General features: G+C 46.0%; 1 protein-coding gene across 1 annotated transcript in view; it reads left to right on the top strand.

The window, feature by feature from the left end:
• Positions 1 to 21,259, top strand: part of LOC8025532 (MAP kinase-activated protein kinase 2) — a 56,805-nt gene that overhangs the window by 30,536 nt on the left and 5,010 nt on the right. The window contains exons 4-9 of the mRNA XM_029988636.4: positions 727 to 806; positions 5,625 to 5,751; positions 10,395 to 10,470; positions 14,329 to 14,453; positions 18,682 to 18,767; positions 21,160 to 21,240. Coding sequence (XP_029844496.2) covers positions 727 to 806; positions 5,625 to 5,751; positions 10,395 to 10,470; positions 14,329 to 14,453; positions 18,682 to 18,767; positions 21,160 to 21,240 — 575 coding nt within the window. The remainder of the gene's footprint in view (positions 1 to 726; positions 807 to 5,624; positions 5,752 to 10,394; positions 10,471 to 14,328; positions 14,454 to 18,681; positions 18,768 to 21,159; positions 21,241 to 21,259) is intronic.

The raw sequence follows: 21,259 nt of genomic DNA on the forward strand, positions 1-21,259 counted from the left end.
AACCGCCTCCACCACTCTTTATTGCTCAGTTTGATCTTGCAATAAACTTAGTTGGAAGTCAGCGCCAGTCCTGTTTTACGTGTGCATCTTCGTCCTTGTTCAGTTTGCGCCATTTTATTAATGTCAAGTATGAACTGACTAGCCTAATCAAAAGTCTCAGTATAGCTCTTCTCGCCCTGCACCGGGGTGCTTTTTATTTCAGGGACCGCCTGCATCTCTCAATACGTGGCCGAGAGACCCCTCCCCCAGTCCGGGCATTGACGCAATCAAGCGGCATAGAAGTCTGCAGACCTTGTGAACTGTAATGCAAATACTAGAGAAAATCTGGCTCACCATTGCGCATGAACAGCATACCGACTACCGAAATTTGGGAGCCCAAGAAGCTACAGGGCTCTGTGGAACCCCCACATTCCTAGGGACCCATTTCGTGGAATTGAGCCCCTTGTCAGGGATGCTCTAAACACTAAAAGCAACGCTGAATTTTGTGTCTGATGAACACAAGCTTCGAGAAAGTCTGAATTTGTTACATAGAGACTCGGAAAAATGATCTGTGACCCCTTTCTTGGCCAATGGGGCAAAGAATTCCAGGAAATCCTCCGAGATCCCCCTAAAATTCTGCCGCCCGAGGCAGTTGCCCACGGGTTGCGCTCTTGCAGCACAGGGTGCCATTTCTGTTGCCTCTCGAAAGGTGCCTGGCTCCTCATGTTTTCCCCCCTCGCCTTGCAGAGGCGGCAGAAATCATCCGAGACATCTGCAAGGCTGTGGCCCATCTTCATCGCATGAACATTGCTCACAGGGACCTCAAGGTGAGCCTGCATCCACGGGGCACGTGCACCTCTGGCCCTTTGACCGAGTCTCGCAACGCTTGGAAGCGGTCCGTTGCCGCCAAGCAACGGATGGAGATGCCTTATCTGCAATGGGATAGTTGTGTGCCTGGCTATATCTTATCTCATTTTGTGAGTTTTAAGGTGGAATGCTTTTATGGGCTGGTTTGTAAGTCTAGAGCATCGCAGAAAACTGTTGGAAAACATGACAGCTGAGCATGGTGTCTCATTACGTGGTCATATGATCACGTGACGAGACATCGGGACACGTGACGTAGTCTCACGTGACACCATGACGTTCTCTAATGTCGTGACACTTGTGACCTGACGTGACACGACATGGCTGGGAGATTAGTCTCGTGCGGCCACCGTCGCGATGGCATTACCTGACCACCATTGTGCTTATGATGTTGAGTAGCCATTGTCCACTAAATTTAGTGGAAAATATAATGTATGGCTTTATGACGGCCCTCAGTCTGCATTCTGCACAATTCCGACTTTATTTGTATGACCGAGGTGTTTACATTTTCCTTTGTGTTGAAGGACTGGCTGTGATATACGCCAGATCCTAAGGTTGGTGTCCATCGGCATCTGTTTTATGTAGGCGTAATCCGGCGCTTAAAGTTTGTAGCAGGAATTGTGCAGAGGCGCGATTTTCTCCTTGCAAATCTAGAAAAAATGTAGTATAATGACATATAACCAAGGTGCTTTTCTTAGCCGAGTCTTTTTGCATGGAATAAGACAGCAACTTGTCATTATAATTGGTGTGACCTCATTAATATCAGCTCTGCTCTGTTTGCACACAAGGTGTCGGGAGCAGAATAGAGGTAAATGCAGAATAGTGAATTAAGCTTTTTGGGCCCGTTTTTATTTGTTGCTCTGCTGAAATAACATCTGGCACAGATTTATGGCTGTTTTTCAGTAAATGCTAGAAACCAGTGGGAACCAGGGGCACTAAGGTGGATTCTGATATTGTCTCTTTATGGCACGAACTCAATATGTGTACTTTGAGCATCCTATGGAAGCCGAAATTACAATCACGCGTGGCGTTTTTCGGCCTTAAAAAGGCGTCAAAGCCCCACGACACGCCCCTTTTTTCGTGATATCTAAGAAAAAGGGGTGGTCGCAATTTCAAAGGCAAGAAACACCAGCATGACAGTTATGTTGGCTATTATAGGATAATAGGATGCTTGGGGTGCATAGATCGAGTTTACGCCATAAAGAGTCAATATCAAAATCCACCTTAGCGCCCCCTTAAAGGGATACTTCAACGAAATTTGAAATACACACGTCATGTTCAGAAATAGGCTGAATATGGTCCACAATATCTGTAAATGACAATCGCACGTTTGTATTTTGAGCCCGATGGCTGTATTTTTCATTATAAACGGCCCACTCTGGCAAGCGCTCGGAGAGCAACCAGCGGAGAGCATTTCACATCCGGCGCAATCGTGACATAGTTTGTCTCAGGATGAGCAAAGCTGCAGCGAGGCTGACGTCGACAGGATGCCCTAACCGTTCCAGTCACCCAGTCGCCGAAGCGGTCGAAGCAGGCCAGCGATCGGGCCTCTGCAACTAACCGCAAATCTGCTTTTGTGTGAATTTTGAGTGACGGTTTATTCTTCTATAATCCTGTAGAGGGAGAATAGCTATGTCAGGGACGCAAAAGAGAGTCCTGTAGAGTGGAAAGTTCATCCCTCCCCTCTTCTCTTGTGCTGGCCGTAGAGCTGTCGGGATGACGTCAGGTTCAAAGCCTGTATAGTTCTATAGTCGGTTGCAAGCTAAGAAAAAACCGGAAATGCCTCTCAGAGGAAAATGTAATCCTACGCCGAGAAACGCCAGCCAATTGTTTTCATGACGTCACGATTCTGTGGACCAATCGCGATCCTTTTGAAAAAAAAAAAAGCTCAACATGGCTGCTGGCCTTAGCAACGCGATGCTATAGTTTCTCATGACAATTATTCTGCTTTTTTGCACCGTGTTTTACGTGCCCGAGGTTACGCCACGAAATCTTGATGGTATCGGCTTGCGTTTGCAGCAGTTTTTGCGCGACAACGTGAGAATCCAGCGACGCTATCGCCAACGAAAATTTCGAAGCGGGCGCGAGGCTTAGCACTGCTGAGAGGTATGTTAGACGGTATGTTAGGCAGTATCTTGGACAGAAAATGAATTGGGAAGACGGTACATTGGACATGAATTTCTTTCTTTCTTTACTAAGCAGCTATTTCGTTGACAAAAACGTATTCTAACTTATTTAAATGTCCTAAATGAATTAAATAAATATTGTAGTAGTTTAAGACAGGTTTCCTGGAGGAAGAAAAAGCAACGTTGCTAGCGAACTACTTTCTCGACGGCGGAGGCACTTCAGATGGGCGCAATGCGCTTGTGGGTGGAGCTAAAAGATTGTTCTTAGGTTGCAACCGACTATAGGCGAGACAGTTATCGTCACTTCCTTTCAAGGTTCCTAGACGGGCATTACAAACGAGGCTTTAGCGACATCCACCAGGTGCTCTTTGCTAATCGTTTAATTTATTTTTAAATTACTTTTCGTGCCTTATTTAATTAGATATTGGTGTGTCCGATGTGATACTGCTCCTTTTTGAACACGTATAGACCAAAATATAAGCTCCAAAATTTCGTTGTAGTATCTCTTTAAGTAATGACTCTTAATTGGGGTTGCTGCACTATTGAAGGCCAGTTCAGATACATCACAGTGCTAAATCACCGCTAGGAACAGTGCTGACTTGACTTGAACATAGCTTAGCACTGGTGCAGCACTGTATAAACGCTGTATCATCAACATAGTGCGAAGTCAGCTTTGTATCAGCTAGGTCAGCGCTGTTTTCAGCACTGACTGGCGTTGTGATGTGTGTGTAAACAGGCCTTTAGGAAATACGTACGACCACTCCATGGAAAGGTTTTGTTGAGGCAGACTCTAATTTGTTTGGGGCACATCCTTAAATTTCCAAAGATGTGCTCTTAGCATTATCGTGGTCCTTCGTGTCCACGAAAGTGTAGCTGGGAAGTCTATTACAGGAACCACCTGCTTCATGGGTTGGCTTGTCATCTTTCTAATGGTTGTTTGTGGTGCCCAGTGACTCTTTTGCTTATGTACAGTCATGTTTGTTTACACAAATAACCCTGTTGGAAAACTTGCATTTGTGGCATCACTTGCCAGTTAGAAAAGATTTTGCCACTCCTATCTTATGTGGAAAGTTTGTTATTCCTGCCACAGGGTCTTTCGTAACTGAAGTAGTTGCTATAATATTGCTTCACGGTATACTGCACCTGTTTAAACCTTTGGGATTGTGCACGAGCTTATCTGACTTGCACTTCGGCATCACTCTCTTTAATTTGTTTCGTGGAAGCACGTTTTTGTTTGTGCAGTGGTGCTTTAAATTTACATCTCCTCAAAGTCTGAAATATGCACTATGCACCGTGCGGTGGGATACACAGACCTAGCAGAAAGAAGTCCAGCATGACAAAGGGATTATAAAAGTGAAAAAGTGTGCGAAAAAAATAAGCTCTCGGCAAAAAGGGCCAGATATAACATTATATACTGTGGGAAAAAAGGTTGGCAGAAAATAATTTAAAAAATAGTCTGGAAGAGAGTGAAACAAAATAGTATATGCTCTTTCTGCCCTGTTGTCGTCGCTTCACCCACCAAATTCGGACAATTCCGGCGATAGCTTGAGTGCTTCTAAGGAAGCAGCCCGTTTTAGTAAAGAGGAGAATCTACCGACGACCTTTAACACTTTCGTGAGTGAAGGGAGCCCTAGGTTGCTCGTTGCGAGAGCTACCATATAACATGGGAACAAGAAAGTTCTGGGAGTGTCTCGACTCTCCAGCAGACAGTTGGTTTGGATCAGAAAAATATTGTGTTCCGCATCTCAATAGCATTGTCACTTTTTTACTGGTGTCCAGCCGACATCCTAATGTTTGAGCTGACGACGTTTGGTAGTCTGCGTATCGAAGGACCTAATTCTAGATAGCAACTGCCTTTCACAACGGCAGTGTCAACTGCGGTACCACCGTTGTCTCCCGCCGAGCTGGCCGCTGCTCAGTTGTTGCTGTGGACTCGTTAGTGAGGTTATGGGTGGTCTTCGAAAACCTCGAAAGTCATTCAGTATCGGTACTTTGTTTAGCCATAACTTGGCAAAGAGCGAACGCTATGGCCCCCTCGACCTAATCGTAGCGAAAGAGGCGAAACACACGACAGCGCTTACGAAAGCTACAAGGGTGGGAGGGGAGGGAGGAACTCCTCTTGTAGCTGGCCCGTGGCTTGGACAGTTCCGCCCTCAACTAGTGAAATGAAGTGAGATTTGTCTCTTTCCGATGCACCCATTGGCTCACTAAGACCATAGCCTTCACCGTTTGCCAAGTTACGGTGAGACGGAGTATCATTTAAGCCCTCAGAAGTCGTTAAGGTCTAGTCCAAGCGTGCCTCGTTAATGGTTGAGCGAATCAGTGACGCGCGAGCAAATTAATGTAAATCAGCGACAATCAACGTTCTCGCCACGCCTCCAGACTCGTCAAGATGGCCAAAGAAGGGAAATGACTTACATTGCAGAGCTTGGAAGTTTCCGGATAAGTGCGAAGTTCTACTAGTTAGGATGGTGAAAAGAAGCTGCGGAAGGTTTTTTGCATTTTGCACACTGCTCTAAAATGAGGGGATTTTGAGGTGTCCGAGTTCTTGAAAAGTTTCAGCATGTTGTTTAAGGCCCTCGAATGCTTTCCTTGAAAACAAATGATGTTCACAAAACGTGACAGTTTGGGTCTTTCTCCCTTGTCGTGCTTCAGCCGGAGAACCTGCTGTACTCCAAACCCGACGACAGCGCAGTGCTCAAGCTGACGGACTTTGGCTTTGCCAAGGAGACCACAAACTTCAACTCCCTACAGACCCCCTGCTACACACCCTACTACGTCGGTGAGTCACCCTTCCCTCTCTTGTGCAGCATCGCTTCACAAAGCGGCTATGTTTACGTGTGAAATTGCTGGCATAATGTCCCCGCTTGTCGTTGTATTTATTTCACTCTCATCATAGGCTTGGGTACCCAGAAATAATAACTAGCATTTTCTTAACTAATAGTGAAACTTATTGAACATACAAAGTGTCTTTCAGGGCTAGATTTATTTATTTTCCCTTCATTACTTCTTTTCTTTTATTATGGGCTGCGACGTAACTGAGAATAGACCATTTGCTAAATCCCCCAAGCGCACACACCCACGCTAGAGAAATCATAGGAACAATGTTCTTTCAGTGCTCTAGTGATCGGTAATTTCGACCAATTCGATACACACTTTTTTGTGTAATTCGGAGTCATCCTGAATAAGCGTCGTGCAGATTGCAGAGACCTGTCATATCACTTTTAGAGTTTCTGGTCAATGTCAGTGCTTTTGATACTGTGTATTGCAATCCACCCTTCACCCTGGCTGAGCCACAGAAATCTCTTCCATACTCACACAGCTTCAGAGACGCTAATATTAACTTAGAAACGCTAAAAATGCTATAAAAATCCCCGTTGAGCCCGAGCTAAATCCTGGTTTTGGTTGTTGCAAATTCTTGGCTTTTTAAGCAATTCCCGCTGAAACAACAATCACAAGAATGATAATATTGTAAGAAATTCCCGCAGCTCAGCCAGGTGGGAGGGTGGATTGCATGCACAGTGCGAAAACTGCTGACGCTGAAAAGAAGTTTTAAGGATAATGACAGGTCTCTGCAGTCTACACGACGCTTATTCAGGATGACTCTGGATTACACTTAAGTGTTTAAGCATTTAATTGGTCAAAATTACCAGTCACTAGGTAACTGATGGAACACCATTCCCACAATTGCTCGAGTGCATGTTGGGGCACGTGGGGGATTTAGCAAATGGTCTATTGAGCATCCTTAATTTTTCTTTTTTAATTTAAGTTTGGCCACCCTAATTGGAGAGAATTGCAGGGGTCTCCCGAAAAAACTGATACTGTCAGTGGATGAATTGTGTGCTCATGGTTGGGTGGGAAGGAATTCCAGTCGGCAAATGCAGCAAGCAAGGAGAGGTTGATCGCATTAGTTTTGAGTTCATATGGTCCAACACTTTCAAGTAGTTCAAGCTTGCGTGTTCCTGGGGAAGGTGGCAACGAGTCCATATCTCGGTTTAGGCCCGATTTGTTATTGCAGATCTTTAAATAAGCTTCACCTGCAAACCTTTATTTTAACCTCGACAGATCGAACATTACATTTCGTAAACATTTCGGTTGTGGGAGAAAAAAAAAAAGGTTTTTAATTTGTAAATTTTAACTGCACAGTCGGTTGCTGTAGCGTCTCAACTCTTTCTGTGTCCTTTTTTAGCTATGGTTCCCACACAGTTAACACATTTTTTAGAGCTGGTTGCTTCGGAATGTAATATGTAAAAAATATTTACTGACGAGTTTTGTGCTGTCAACTTACTTCACAAAAAACATTATATTTTTATGAACCTTTATACATATGGGATCTAAACGAGTGTCCCAATTCAGCTTGTTTGAAAAATAGGTCCAAGTATTTTACTTTTGCACAGAGACGGGTTGTCGTGTATCAAGTGTTTAAAACAGGCTATTTCTTGCGTGTTATCGTGTAGGCTCAAGTTTCTTAAGAATCAATTGCCGTTTGCTGGCCATCATACCAGTCGGCAATTTTAGCGAAAGTTCCATAAAACATCAATAATCTTATAAATTACGAAAGGTTTTAGACGTCTTCAGTCTTGAGCAAACATTTTTGCACTGTTCCTAGGACAGATCCTAGAATCATTCCTAAAGATTGGCAACCATTGACGACTACACTGTTCTGTTCTTCAAATAAGTAGCGATGCAGGTCACAATACGAGGGGCCACGTTACGTGGAGCGTTCTGGAGCTCCACAAAGCATTGTGTTTTCACTCTTGGCATACACTTTAGTATAAACCGTTCCACTGTTTACATAAAATAATGGCTCAGCATGCAAACACAACTGTTCGGCGTCGCCGGATTACCGCCACGTCAAGTGAGGGAAACACACACAAAACACATTAACATTCAAAATGGCAGCTGCCGGAACTCTTTTATGGAATAATGTATGAGGAAGACGTTTGTGAAAGATATTCTGTAGGACTGCTATCGGGAGAGGACAAGTTTTATTATTCGTTAACGCAAACAAGAGTGTTGCATTAGGTACTAGGGCTATCCATTGGTGATAATTCATCCATAACCGCACGTTGCAGTTCCGGCACGAAGCACTCAGAACGTCCCAGTATGTCAACGCCGTTCCAAGGGTTAACGAAGCCAAAACAATAGAGGCCGCTTGACTCCTTAACCCTTTTTACAGTAGACTTTGGGGGAATTTCCGACCCTACACTGCCTGATTGTAGTCTCAATATCAAAGTGGTCGCATCCAAAAACAGATTTTCAGACTTAAATAGAAGAGAAGCAAAATTCTAAAAAATTTAGCGATATCATCTGTCGGCACAGCCATAAACTAAGCCATGAGCGAGCTTGGATCGTCCAAAGTGGTTGAGTGCGTGAACCGGGGAAAGCAGACAAGCTATAATCGTCCTGAACGGTCTGGGGACAACTCCACGTTGACAAGCTAGGCTCGTTCAAAACGGTTAAGGGGCCAAGTAAAAACACTACCTTAAAATTGTAAGTTCTTTTTAAAAGTCACATTTTTAGCAAATAGTCTTATCAGCTTTCAAATATCCTAATGTATGCTGTCAAAAACTTGAACTTCTCTAAGTGGAGTATCTTTTCTGGAATAAATTATTTCCAACATGCTGGCACCATCTTAACCGCAGCTTTCTGAACTTTCGAATACGCTTATCTCAGATTCGCTTTTTGACATCTAATCTTGGTTCGGGAACACTATCATTTTATAACGACTTGATGTGTGCAGCCAGTTTTCGAAGTTTCTATACCGGAATTTTGTAAGGAATGTGACAGTGTGATTACTTTGTGCATTTTCTTGACCTTTTGTTACGAAAAGCTGTTTCACTGTCTTCAACCTAATGCATGCAGGAAAATGAAACCCTTTTTTTTTTTCACTTTCCATTTTCACTTAAGAAGCGGCATAATTTTCCTAATATCTTCCCACAGTCGCACAACGCAGTTGTCGTAGCGTAGGTTACACCAGAACAGCAGGCCATTATCGTTACCTTTTCTAAATGACTGTTTTCCTTGGGGGGCGTCGTGTTTATTCGTTCTAGTACTTTTACGCGACTCTTGGAAGCACAATTTATGTGCTTAAAACTTTGCATGTCACCCCCTTTCCCAGCTACGAATGTGCCCCGCAAACTTCATACAAATAAGACTGACGGTTAAAAGCTTGGCCTTCCCGAGCGGAGAGTCCTTCTCGAAGCTCGGAGGTTCTCCAGAGGTTGTACAGTGTAGACCGCATATAACGTATGTCGCGGGAGTCGCGAAAATCCGCACTATGAGCGGTACCGCGCTATAACCAAAACATCAATTTTTCAGGCAAAAATACATGCCATCAGACAACTTACCTTTGTAAATGAATTTATTTTATGTTAGATGAAAAATAAAGCTTAATTTGAGGAAAGTCTTTTATTTCACCAGACTAGTACACTTTTCTCTCAAGTGTGTCACACATTTTGAAAGAAATGAGCGACTTTTGCGTGGCGGAGCCTTTTAACGGCGTCGCGGACGGATGTTGCGAGTGTTCAGGATTGCTAACCCTAATCACTTTTCTCCGGCGATGAAAACGCGTGAAAATTCGCATCCTTTATACGGTACGCGCCAGTAATACCTTTAACTCGAGCACAGGCATGAAATGCTTCAAATAAGAAATCCGGGCGATGTTCGAAAACACATGCTTAGAAAGCACCACTGTAGTCGAAGTAAACAAACACGACGACACGGGCGTTTCTGCCGTCTTGAGAGTGCCGCCACAACATCGCCGCACAAGTAGGTGGATCTTCCCTTCTACTACGTGCTGGGTTATCATAGCGACACACAACGAAAATTCACAGTCAAGGATAGCGCTTTTACGCGGAACGATGAGCTCCACCACACCGTCTACCACGTCGACGATCACAACCAAAGCCATGTTTGCGGATAGACGGCCCGCGACCGGCATGTAACGCGCGCGGACACTTCTCTTCGACCTGCGATTGGTCTGTCGTTGCGGTTTTTTCCAACCGTCGCAGCGGAGGGACGCACACACGTGAACGACACGTGCGTGCGTCCCTCCGTCGCTATGGCAACTGAAGCCTCTCTCTTCGCTTCTTCCCGCTTCTTCGAACATCCTCCTTGCCCCGCGGGTGCCGCTTGCGGCTCGCGCCGTTATCTAGCGCCGCAAAGGGAAGCGTTTTCGCTGCGTCGGTTAGTCGGCACGGCCGCCGGGCTGTTCGAGAAACCGCACTATAACCGGTATTTCCCTTCGCGCGCCTGCATTTTAAGCGGTATGTAAATACATGGAGTTCTATAGGAGGCGAACCGGTGGTTTAAAAAAGCCGCGTTATACCTGGTCCCGCACTATAAGCGGTTACGTTGTAAGTGGTCTATACTGTACGAAGGTTATACGAGCCACTGACTGCCTGCGGTCTCCTCGCTTTGCAGCTCCCGAGGTTCTAGGGCCTGAGCGCTACGACAAGTCGTGCGACATGTGGTCCTTGGGGGTCATCATGTACATACTGTGAGTACTGCCTCCCCTCTTGACACCCCAAAGCTGCGGCTTCCCAAGGGCAAAGGGGGGGGGGGGGGGGGGGGGGGGGGGGGGGGCAACCGCCCTCCCCACCCCCCCTTGCCTCTTCTGAGCTCCCTAAGGTCAACTTTTTGAAAATAAAATCATTGATATACACCAGCCAAAAGTTTAGGTTTTGGTGAGATTGCAAATATTGGGTCAACAAAATAGATCTGGGCAACGTTTCGGCCGTCTCAGCAGACTCACCGCCGCCCTCCTGCTCCACCAGCCGAATGCCTACAGCCCCTCCCAGGCCCGACCCATAAATCCGCCCCTGCAGTCACCCTGCCAATACGTCGTACAAAGCGCTCTCAGAGGCTTCCTTATACCCATCATGTCGGTCGTACAAAGATTGTCAGCAGATACGTTCCAAGCGTTCGTGTGTACAAAGCCTTCGCACACGCACGGGCTGCATCAGCAGACAATTCTGTCGTCCCGTCTTTGTACGACGTACGAGTGGTGGGACGGCGGCTTAAGGGGTCCAGCAGAAGTCGCCAAGTACCGAGCGGTACGCCTCGACTAACGGAATGGGGCGTCTCGGCCAGACGGACCGGTTGGGTGGACGTAGCGAGAACGCAAATCGCGCCATGTGAGAGGACCGGCGGGAGAAGTGACACCCGTTCAGTTCGCTTCACTCGCTCGTCCTTGCCCGTACGGTCAACTCCCGGTAATTCAAAGCTCGTGGGGCCGGCGAAATGCTTCGATTAGAGCGCGCTTTGAATAAAAAAGAAAGCGCTTGAACCTAGAGCTATTTTAGAGCGTAGCTCTTAGGCGCCCGTATTCAGCTTGAGCGACGGCGGCGGGTGGCGTAACCGCGCGTTGCGTGATGGGACCTTTCCCATAATGACGTCACGTCACGTGTGATGTCACGGTGACATCACGTATGACGTCACCCTTGTGACGTCATACGGCGCCTCAATTTAGCGGGAATATTTCCCCGCTAAATTTGGCGGGGAAATTTTTCTATTAAATATAGTAGGGAAATATTCCCGCTAAATTTAGCGGAAAAAATTTCCCCACGATTTACGGTACGCCTACGACATACTGTAAATTACTTATTTTTTGCGGGCTCAATATTTCGAGATTTAGGTCAAAGGTGAAGTTTTGGAATAATTTGCGGGTTCTAATTTTTACGACGTGGTGGGATCTCAGTATAGATTCCAATTGTTTACATTTTACTAGAATTGTTTGCGGGACCTATCTTTTGCGAATGGTAGGCGATTTGCGAAATTTGCAAAAATTAGGTCTTCGTGATAATTAAGTAGTTGACAGTATTCATAGCTACCGATACGTTCGATGGTCGGAAAATTTCCGGGGACTGGGTGATTCCTCGAGACCAACTTTGTTGAACGTGCGCGCCACATCATTGCATTGTCGATTGCTTTCGTATCGTATCCCTCCTGGCAGCTCAACCCGCCTGGTGGCTTAACTGTGCTCGTTCCTTGTTTTCCCATTTGTGCATACAGTGGGTAAAAGCAATAAAGCTTGCATTTAATCTCGGTCACCGTAGTCACGAGTCTTTATTACGCTCCCGAAATGATCAAACTTTTTGACCGTAGAAAACGAAAACCTTAAAATTAACCTCACCTTGAGGTTAAAGCATCACGCATTCTTTGAAGACTCGTTTGTGCAATTCCCAGGACCACGCCCACGCTTTGAATTAACCGACAAAATTCGAATGAAGCGACTTTGAGTTACCAGGAGTCGACCGTAGCGTTATTTGCGTTCCTGCAGCGCATCTGGAAACTCAATGACCTCTGCCAGGCCTCACTTTTGGTAAGGGCCTGCGTCTCCCAGCCTGGTCTCCTGGCTTCCTTAAAACTTGGTTATGAAGAGTTGTGTGGTTCAACAACAAGCTGCAACATATGGTGCAGCTTGTTGTTCCACTGTTTTTTAGGCTACGTAATCATAAAAAAAAAAAAAAGAAATATCATGAAAGTCAGGGATGACTGCTCGAAGGGACGGCATAAATTGTTTTCTGAATGTATCGAGCCAAGATATTTCATGGAGGTGGCTGAAGAACCTGCATTGAGGATATAAATATTTCACCAAACAACCCCTCGGTTAAATCGTTGAGTGGTAGTGTTAATAGTAAAGGTGAGAGCGATGGTGACGGGTTACTGAAAATATTAGTGCACAAGGCAGACGGCTCAAAGGGTATAAGAGAGTAGAAAGTTGGAAATGAAAAACTCTGAATTTCTACCTATGCTGGCCACGTGCTAACCAAAGGCTTCCGATTGGCACAACAGCCGACATCTGTCGGCATTGCCCTCTGGGTCAACGGGTGGGGGTCACCTATGAAGGCACCGAGTACCGTGTTTTTCGGCGTCGGTTTCGGTGTTGACCTCGCTTTTGTCAGTGGCTGGTTTCGGAGGTTTCCCCTCTTGTTGAGGTGCCTCACCCAGCTTAGAATTGTAGGGGAGCCCGAAGGTCACCGCCCAAACTCCGCCCAAAAACATAGACGGACCTCTTTTTTAATCTGGCACTTCCCGTACCAGAGAGCAACCTTCACTCGCTCGTTGGGAGCTAAGCGCACCGTGAAGATAACTCGCAGCCCATAAGAGCATGGTTGAAAGTTGCAGACAAGAAAAGAGATGCGGTAGCAACCAGAGTGCAAAGCAGACGACGACGTGTAGCCAAAAATAATTGTTGAAAAGAGATGAGACAATACGTCTGTACTGTTGCTCTCGTTTAACCTTCATTCTTTATGTCTTACCGGTAGAATAAAATAATCGTACACTGCCAAATCGCGCAGAAAAAGAGCACGTAGCTTCTTGCTCAGAAACGTTTTCTGCTATTGCCGAGTTCGAGGAAAGCACCCGTCATGGCCACCTGTAAAGAGCCTGCATTACGGAGAGTTTTCAGCTGCTCGATTGTCAGCGCGTGCATTATAGACTGCGTGTGCAATACGAGCTGCAAGGAAATGACAAACGCATCAATCGTCTGCAAGCGTCTCCGCCTTTCCGCCTGCTTTCCTCTCCTTGCCATGCAACAACACGGTTTACACTCCGCATGAGACATCCGCTATTAAATTACAAGCACTCCCCACAGTTTGAGTTGGACCTCTCTGCGGTCTAGGCTGTATAGCCACCTGCAATCTTGCGTGCCACCATCTGTCGGCTGTAGAGCCAATCAGTCGAGCGTTCTTCGTTGACAGGGAGACACCATAGGTAGGGATTTCAAGTTCTTGATTTCTAACGTTTTGCACAAATAGCCTGTTCGGTCAAATATTTACACCCTTAATACACATTCTTCGGACACCACTTTACAAGATCTTGACTCAATACGTTCGCAAATCGATTTATGCAATCCCTCCAAATGACCATCGACCCTTTTGCTTTGCGCTGTAGTTAGGTTACCACTTGTGCAATGGGTGTAAGGCTTGCAGAGCAAAGGTGCAGGTGATAAGATAGGGAGAAACTGCGCGGGCGCGTTTTTTTTTGCATTGGTCACCTTTCAGCCGTTGCACGAGTGCTATCTTTGGCTCGCCACCGCGCTTCTTACATGTTCCGAGTCTTTAAAAGTCTGATTCTAACCATATGTTTATCCTCGTTAACCAAACAGTTCATTAACACATTTTTGTTTATTAACAAACTTATTGCGACGATCGTCCCCCCGATAATTTGTCCCCCTGGGGGTCCGTATAACTCACCTGCTTTTACGACATTTTTAAAACAAATCTGAAAGGACCAAAGAAAAGAACTCTGTGTATATTGAAAATGGACACCTTGACAATACCAATTTGTTTTGGCCCGTGAGAATGTTACGTGAACGACTGTGCGAACGCCGTGTGGGACGGTCTCCCCGCAGGCTGTGCGGCTTCCCGCCGTTCTACAGCAACCACGGCCTGGCCATCTCGCCGGGAATGAAGAAGCGCATCCGGGCGGGCCAGTACGACTTCCCCAACCCTGAGTGGAAGAACGTCTCCCAAGATGGTGGGTGCCCTCGAGCCCGGGTGTCTTGAGACTCTTCCCAGGACCAAGCCTTTCTCTGCACAAAACCTTTTTTTTTCTTTGTTTCTTTTTTTTTTGTCTTTTAGTCAAGTGTTTTAACCTTTCAGTCACTGTTTGTTTATTGTTTGCTGCGCCTCCTTCTTCCCTATACTCTCTCCACTTTTTACCTTGCCCCAACTTGGCTCCCTTTGCACCTTAGCAAAGGGGAGTGCTAAGAGAATCATCTTCCCTGCAGAAAACCGAGGTTGTGTGATGACTTGTAACTGGGATTCTTGGCACTCAATAAAAGTGCCAAACTTTCATGTGCTAAAAAAAAAAAGCCTTTATTGTTTTGATTAGGTTAGAGATCTTGAACTTTCAACCGAGAGAAATTCATGAGCTGCTGACAACTGAGAAATTCCCCAACACCCGAGTTGCAACTGAACCAAGCTTAAAGGGGCCCAGAGGAGGTTTCCGAGCTCACTCTGCGGGCTCTGAGCATCCTAGAATTTCTTAAATCACAATCATGCGCAGCCGATTTCCTATTAAAAAAGCAATCAAAGAGCCCTACACACCGAGGTCATCTCGGGCGATGGCAGGAGCATGTTCTGGCAGCCAGGACGACATGTGACCAACGAAAACTCAACATTTCGTGGAGATTGCAAACTCTGTTCTTACAAAATGTGTGCCCTTATACCCCGAGAAATAGCCGTCCTAAAGTCGAAAGAAAATTGGTTGAAAATAAGGACTTTAACTTTCGGCGTGCAATCAAGACAAGTTGAAACAACTTGGGGGACGGCTATTTCTGGGCTTCGCCTTTAAGAGTGAAATGCGATAGCATTGTCGGGACCTGCTCGCAAAGCCTTATCATATAAACCTGCGCACGTTCCCAAGCCATGCAAGCGTGTGAGCGTGGTCTAGTCGGTAGCGTCACGTAATGTCATGTCACGTGACGCGTGATGTGACACGTGGCTGTGACGTCATGACTCTATCGACCCGCTAAATTTGTTGGGAAAAGTTTTCGCCATATTTTGCGGGAAAATTTTTTGCTAAATTTGGCAGAAAAATTTAGCAGGTCGATAAAGTCACGATGTCACAGCCACGTGCGACGTCACACGCTTGACGTCCCGTGTGACGTCGCACGTGGCTGCGCACTTTGCATCATGGGATGTTTGGTCCCACCGATGCCAACGCTGGATTTCCTGTGACACGAGCTCCTAAACACTATCGCGTTAAAAATGCTATTTTTAGATCATGTGTCTACCAAACTTGTTATAGTGGCGAGGGGCAATGAAGCAAACGTGACTGTTATTGCCAGGCAGCAATGTTTGATTATGTCCCGCCATAGCTATAACCTGTTTCACAATAACTTAACAAAGTGTGGAGGATGCGGTCCCCACAGAACTGTGGAGCAGACGGCTCTTGGCTAGCAGACGACAGCTGATTCCTCCGGGCCTCGCGCCTTGCATTTGGCGTGGTGACACAAATACTCACGTGACGTCGGGTCATGTGCCTCGCTCCGGCGCTCTTATTGGATCGCGAGGCCCTAGCCTCCACAGTTCGCCAAGTTACCGTGAAGCAGAGTATAACTAGACACATTTATGCTGAGGTCGCCATTGATCCCAACACTACGATTACTAGGAGTGGGCTATCTTAAATGTTTAAAAGAAAATAGCAAATCAAGCCAAAAATAGGGGTGGGTTACCTTTTCGGGATGGGGCATCTCTCGGGATTTCATGGTATGCTTTTGTAGATGACAAGAGCAAGTGAGAGTATGAGACAAATGTTAATTTTCCACAGAGAGAGAACATAAAGCTGCAATAGTTACAAAAACAGTGCACTATGCTTTTTACGTTTTTGTTTCGTCTTCCTCGGGAGTGATGCGTCTGGTCGTCTGCTCTTAAGCGCTCGCTCGCTGGACTGCTTCCTCGCGCAGATTCCATCTGCGGTACGGGACACTTCAGAGCGTGCTTGTGATCCGTCGTCAGTCGCGAGTCCACGATTGACTTTGTCTTCTACGACAGTCTGACTAAATGAGAAAACTTGCCGAGGTCCAGGTGCCCGGGCGATGAAGGCCGCTCAGTCAAGAACAACAGACAGCCCGTCATGTTGCACTGCCGCACATAGGTGAAGGCAAGATTGTGTAGTTTGCGCCACTGACTGCCTTTTTCTCTCGTGGCGCTAGTTGTCGTGGACGCTGTGGGCCATTCCGGGGACATGCGCTGCTGAGTAGCGACGCCTAACGATCGGCAGAGAGATACCATGGAACAAACGATCGGTGATTGACTGCCGCCGTCGCTGACCGGTAGCGTGGTCGCCCGGAGCACTTGACGCGCCTCGTCGTTTGCGGCGCATCTGGTGGGCCGCAGCTTCTTTTAGCGAGATTGCTTTGCGTCTACAGTAAAATCTCGAGAGCTGCCCCACCCCCAAAAGATAGCCCGCCCCTGTTTTCGGCTTAATTTGCTCTATTTGTTTTAACACTGAAAGATAGCCCACTGCTAGTAATAGTAGTGTTGGGATCAAAGATGGCCTCGGCGTAAGTGCGGCTAGTTAGCTATGGCGGGATATAAGCAAACGTTGATGACTGGGAAGTACAGTCATTTTTGCTTTGTTGCCCCTTGCCACCATAACAAGCTTGGAAGGGACACTATCTAAAAATAGCAATTTTCAAATTTTCTTGATTGTACACCATAAGGTAGCCACTCCATATTTTCACCTGATTAGTTCATATGAAGTGGCACCGCATTTTCACCTTGCTAGGAAAACCGATTGCTGACCGGCTCTCTCTGCAGTAGTGAAGCCAGGGCCGACATTGCCCTATTCGATTTGGAGCAGTGTTCACACACCCCTAGGAGGAAGTACTTGCATGCAAACAAGATAACAAGAACTGCAGCTGTGCCGTGGTGACGAAACTGGAACATCTGACTGTAGCCTCAGTCCAACTTCTCTATAGACCCTTTTTCGTGGCAAACGCCGCCAGACGGTCCCACTCAGGTTCATAAAAAGAATGAACAAAGCAAACCTTAACACTGCTGCTTAAAATGTCTATGAAACGTTCAGTCACCAATTATCCGGGTAACGCCAAAAAAATGAAGTGCGAGAGCTGTTCAGATTTCTTCAATATTCTTTTAAACCAACTTGTCTCCTCCAAAACATTTAATTGTACAGCCGAAGGCCCTCGTTAAATCTCCACCTTTGTTGTCCGTGTAGCATTAATGCTTTTTAGCACTAGTGACACAAGCAAGCTCGACAGGCTTGCAAAGACGAAGCGACCGGATGTCACTTGGGATGCAAGCGCCAGTTTATGTTTGTAAGCAGGAAAAGGTTCTTTGCGTAGAACATGGGATGTGGTACGAGGCTACATGACAAAGGCAAAATGGCGGTGACTCATTTCACGGCGGCAGTCTTGTGGGGAAACGGTGCAAACCAAGCCGAAACAATCTGGCAATGAATTATATGGCACCTAAAATCTCAATTGCCGTTAAACGTTTGCTCTATGGGGTAAGTGACAGTTCCCCTCAGGTGTTCGAATAGTTTAGTGCGTCCGAAAATTCCGCATCCAAGAAATCGGCCAGCGATAGCATGCATCACTAAAGCCACTCAATGCGTTTGTGTTTGTCTTGCAGAAATAGCATCGAATGCATTAGTGTAGGAGGCGCGTGCCTCATGCAGCCCTTGAAAGCAAATGGTGGCGCGGCACCGAAATGAGCAACCCTTGGAAGCGGACGGCAGTGGAGCACCGGCTCGTGACACTTGTCTTTTTTGTTTGTGCAACGATGGTTGGCAGTACTCATAAGAAATGCCAAGAGTGAATTTTACTGAAGGGCCCCATACGTTGCGAGTTGCATGAATAGACCGCATAAAAACTAAATTTTACATTGCTTACAAGACTACATTCCCAACCTGGCCACCTTATATTTTTTAAATTTTTTCGGATGCACTTTAATTAATAGTTTGCTCACCCCTTATTCTTCCCCACATTGCTCTTAATTTTTAATAGAGTCTCTCTCTTGCAATATTACGGTAGTTCAGTTTAGCAGCCTTCCGGGTGGGAAATATCCAAGGCCTTTAAAGTCGAGGCCATTCTACTCCAAGCATATTGCTGCCGTCCTCTGCCGACACCGGCTTTCTGTCCGGGAGGTCGTTGCAGCATTGCCTTTTGAGCTGGCCCTTGTTTCGGAGCGTATTCCGGGGACGACTCTTGACCGAGCCGCATCTCTTCTTGCCGCAGCTAAGGACCTGATCCGGGGGCTGTTGCGGACAGACCCGTCTCAGAGGCTCAACATCGAGGAGGTGCTCGCCAACAAGTGGATTGCGGTGAGCCCACATTCCCAGCCAACATCTCGGCGTCCGACAACTTTGGTCTTGCTCGCTTGCCGTGTCGTAGTGACTGCTCGCGTGCACGACGAGCACGACTGGGATACAAACTAGGGAAACGATAAAAGTTATGCAAACTTTTCATTGGAAGCACGCTCTTACCGCACATTTTTTTTATGGAATATTCGCGAGATAAGGGTCCTTTATTTTGGCTCAAATGTGCCGACGCGAATGCGGCAGTTTATTCCACGACGATGCGTGCACCTGCCTCCGTGCCTGGCTTGGCTCGGGCGGTTTGGCGGCTTATCTGTATGCTGCGCTTGTTCGCCCTTCAAACAGTAGATAGAAGCGATGAAATATGCGTGGTTTAAATTTAAAGGGATACTGACACCCCCCAAATGTTTGTTGTAATTTTTTGCCAGGCAAGTTATGGTGTCAGAAGAATACCCAATCAATATTTTGTTGCAGCCCCACATATATTTTAATAAAGTCTAAAGTCACAACTGCTTGAAACTGAAACTGGACTGGGGAGGAAGAAGAAATATAGAGCAGGAGAAAGTTGCCAAAAGTCACGTGGCTGTGCAACTTTTTTTTTTTTTAGTCAACGTATTTGCTGTCTTTTAGAAGCCACAAAAAATTAGTATCATATTTTTTGTCTATTTTTAATATTGAGTGTGTGCCTTTGATGACCCTGGCTTCAATTATCTTCGGTGGTTGTGTCTCAACTATACAAAACGGCACGTGACCGTCGACCAAGGTGTGGTGCGAACGGACGTTTGGGTGCCGCACCAATTTGCTAAATAGTTGGGGTAATAAGCGTACAGGGAACAACACCCGAGACCGCCTGAGACAGCGGCGGAAACGTAGACTAAAGTGCTCCGCACGACATCTTAGCACGACGAGAACAGGCTCCTCGTCAGGCGATTGGTTCAAATGAATGATGCGTTCTCGGCGTTGCGGTGGCGTCGGCGAGTCGGGCAGAGAGTTGCTCCAAGGTAGTGACTGAGGACTAGATTGGCGGCATGTTTGGGGCGCCCTCGTGAACCACACATTCAGAGTTCCATGTCCGAAGAAGCATCTCCCGTGCCGTCTGCGTGAGGTCGCCGAATGGGTGGTCAAACTCGTCTGCGAGTGTGGCATTGTCGTCCATTTCATTCAGGCTGATCAGTCCGACAACGACTAAGATGGCCACTTCTTGGCAGGCTGCCATGCACTATAGCTAAAATTGCAAGTTTTCCAATGTTTTGGGGGGGGGGGGGGGGGGGGGGGGGATTTTGGGGTTATATTTTTAGGGGTGAATTTTTATGTTTTTACACAGATTATGTGTTTTTTGTGCAAATTAGTTATAAGTTCACCAATTTATACAAAAAATCTGAATCTTTGAAGAAAAATAAATATCCCCCCTCCCAAGAAATACCCCCAAATGAAAAGAAAAACAATAAAAAAAACAAAACTTTAAAAGGCAACTGAATAGAAAAAAAGATTTTTTTTTAAGAAACTGGTTGGGACACGCGTGCCAAAAAATAAAATTTACGCAAAAATGTTTTTTTTATGGCAATATTGGCGGCGCGAGATTTATTTTAATTGCGTCTGAATTATGTGCGCAAAGTTCATGACTTCACGAAATGGTCATACACTCTCTCCACCTCAGCGTGATGGACGCAGCTTCTCATTGCCACAGCTTCTCTCCTCCACGTGCCTGAAATCCCGAGTTTGAAAACAAGTGGAAAGGAGGTGGCTATCGACTAAATTGCGTGTCAGGCCGTCAATATTGATCTATAATTTTTTTTTTTCGCATAAAATTTTATTTTTTGATAGGCGTGTGCCAACCAAACTGTTTAAAAAAAAAATATTTTTTTTTTTCTTTTTAGTGGCACTTTTAACTTCAGCCAACCGTGGGAACCGCACTGAGCATCAACTAAATCCTACTGAAAATCAATAGTGCTCATCGACGTCACTTCCCTTTACAGAGTTAAGAAAAAAAACGAGAAATCCCAATATTTGTTTTGGCTTAGCAAATTTGCTTGCAGGCACTATGAGTCGCAGAGTTCTAGCAAAAATTAAGTGGTATGCTACGACCCTAATGCTTCCAAAAACTCCTTCTTTTAAAAATTTTTAAATTGCCTTTGTAGTTTCTCTAAATGTAACAATGTGAAAGGGAGCCGGGGTTCGTTGGCCGCCACTTGAAGTGATACGCATTCCTTGAGATCAAGAAGTTTGAGAACTCCCGATACAACAAATGTCTCGAGTCTTTTCTTTGTTTCGAAACCTCGAGGACTCTGAACCAAACCTACGGAACATTGCTTTGTCGCTTAACTGCTTTTAACTTTTATTTTTTTTTAATCTATGTTTAAAAACCAGTTGCTTCATTGGTATCTGCTGGGCGTTACAGAAATACACGGAGGTACCTCAGACGCCCCTCTACTCTCTTCGAGTTCTCAGGGAAGATTGTGACCAGTGGCCGGAGGTTCAGGTGAGTCAATGGCACTTTT

Source organism: Ixodes scapularis, unplaced genomic scaffold, assembly GCF_016920785.2.
Source record: "Ixodes scapularis isolate PalLabHiFi unplaced genomic scaffold, ASM1692078v2 PGA_scaffold2__306_contigs__length_199485367, whole genome shotgun sequence".
NCBI classification, from domain to species: domain Eukaryota; kingdom Metazoa; phylum Arthropoda; class Arachnida; order Ixodida; family Ixodidae; genus Ixodes; species Ixodes scapularis.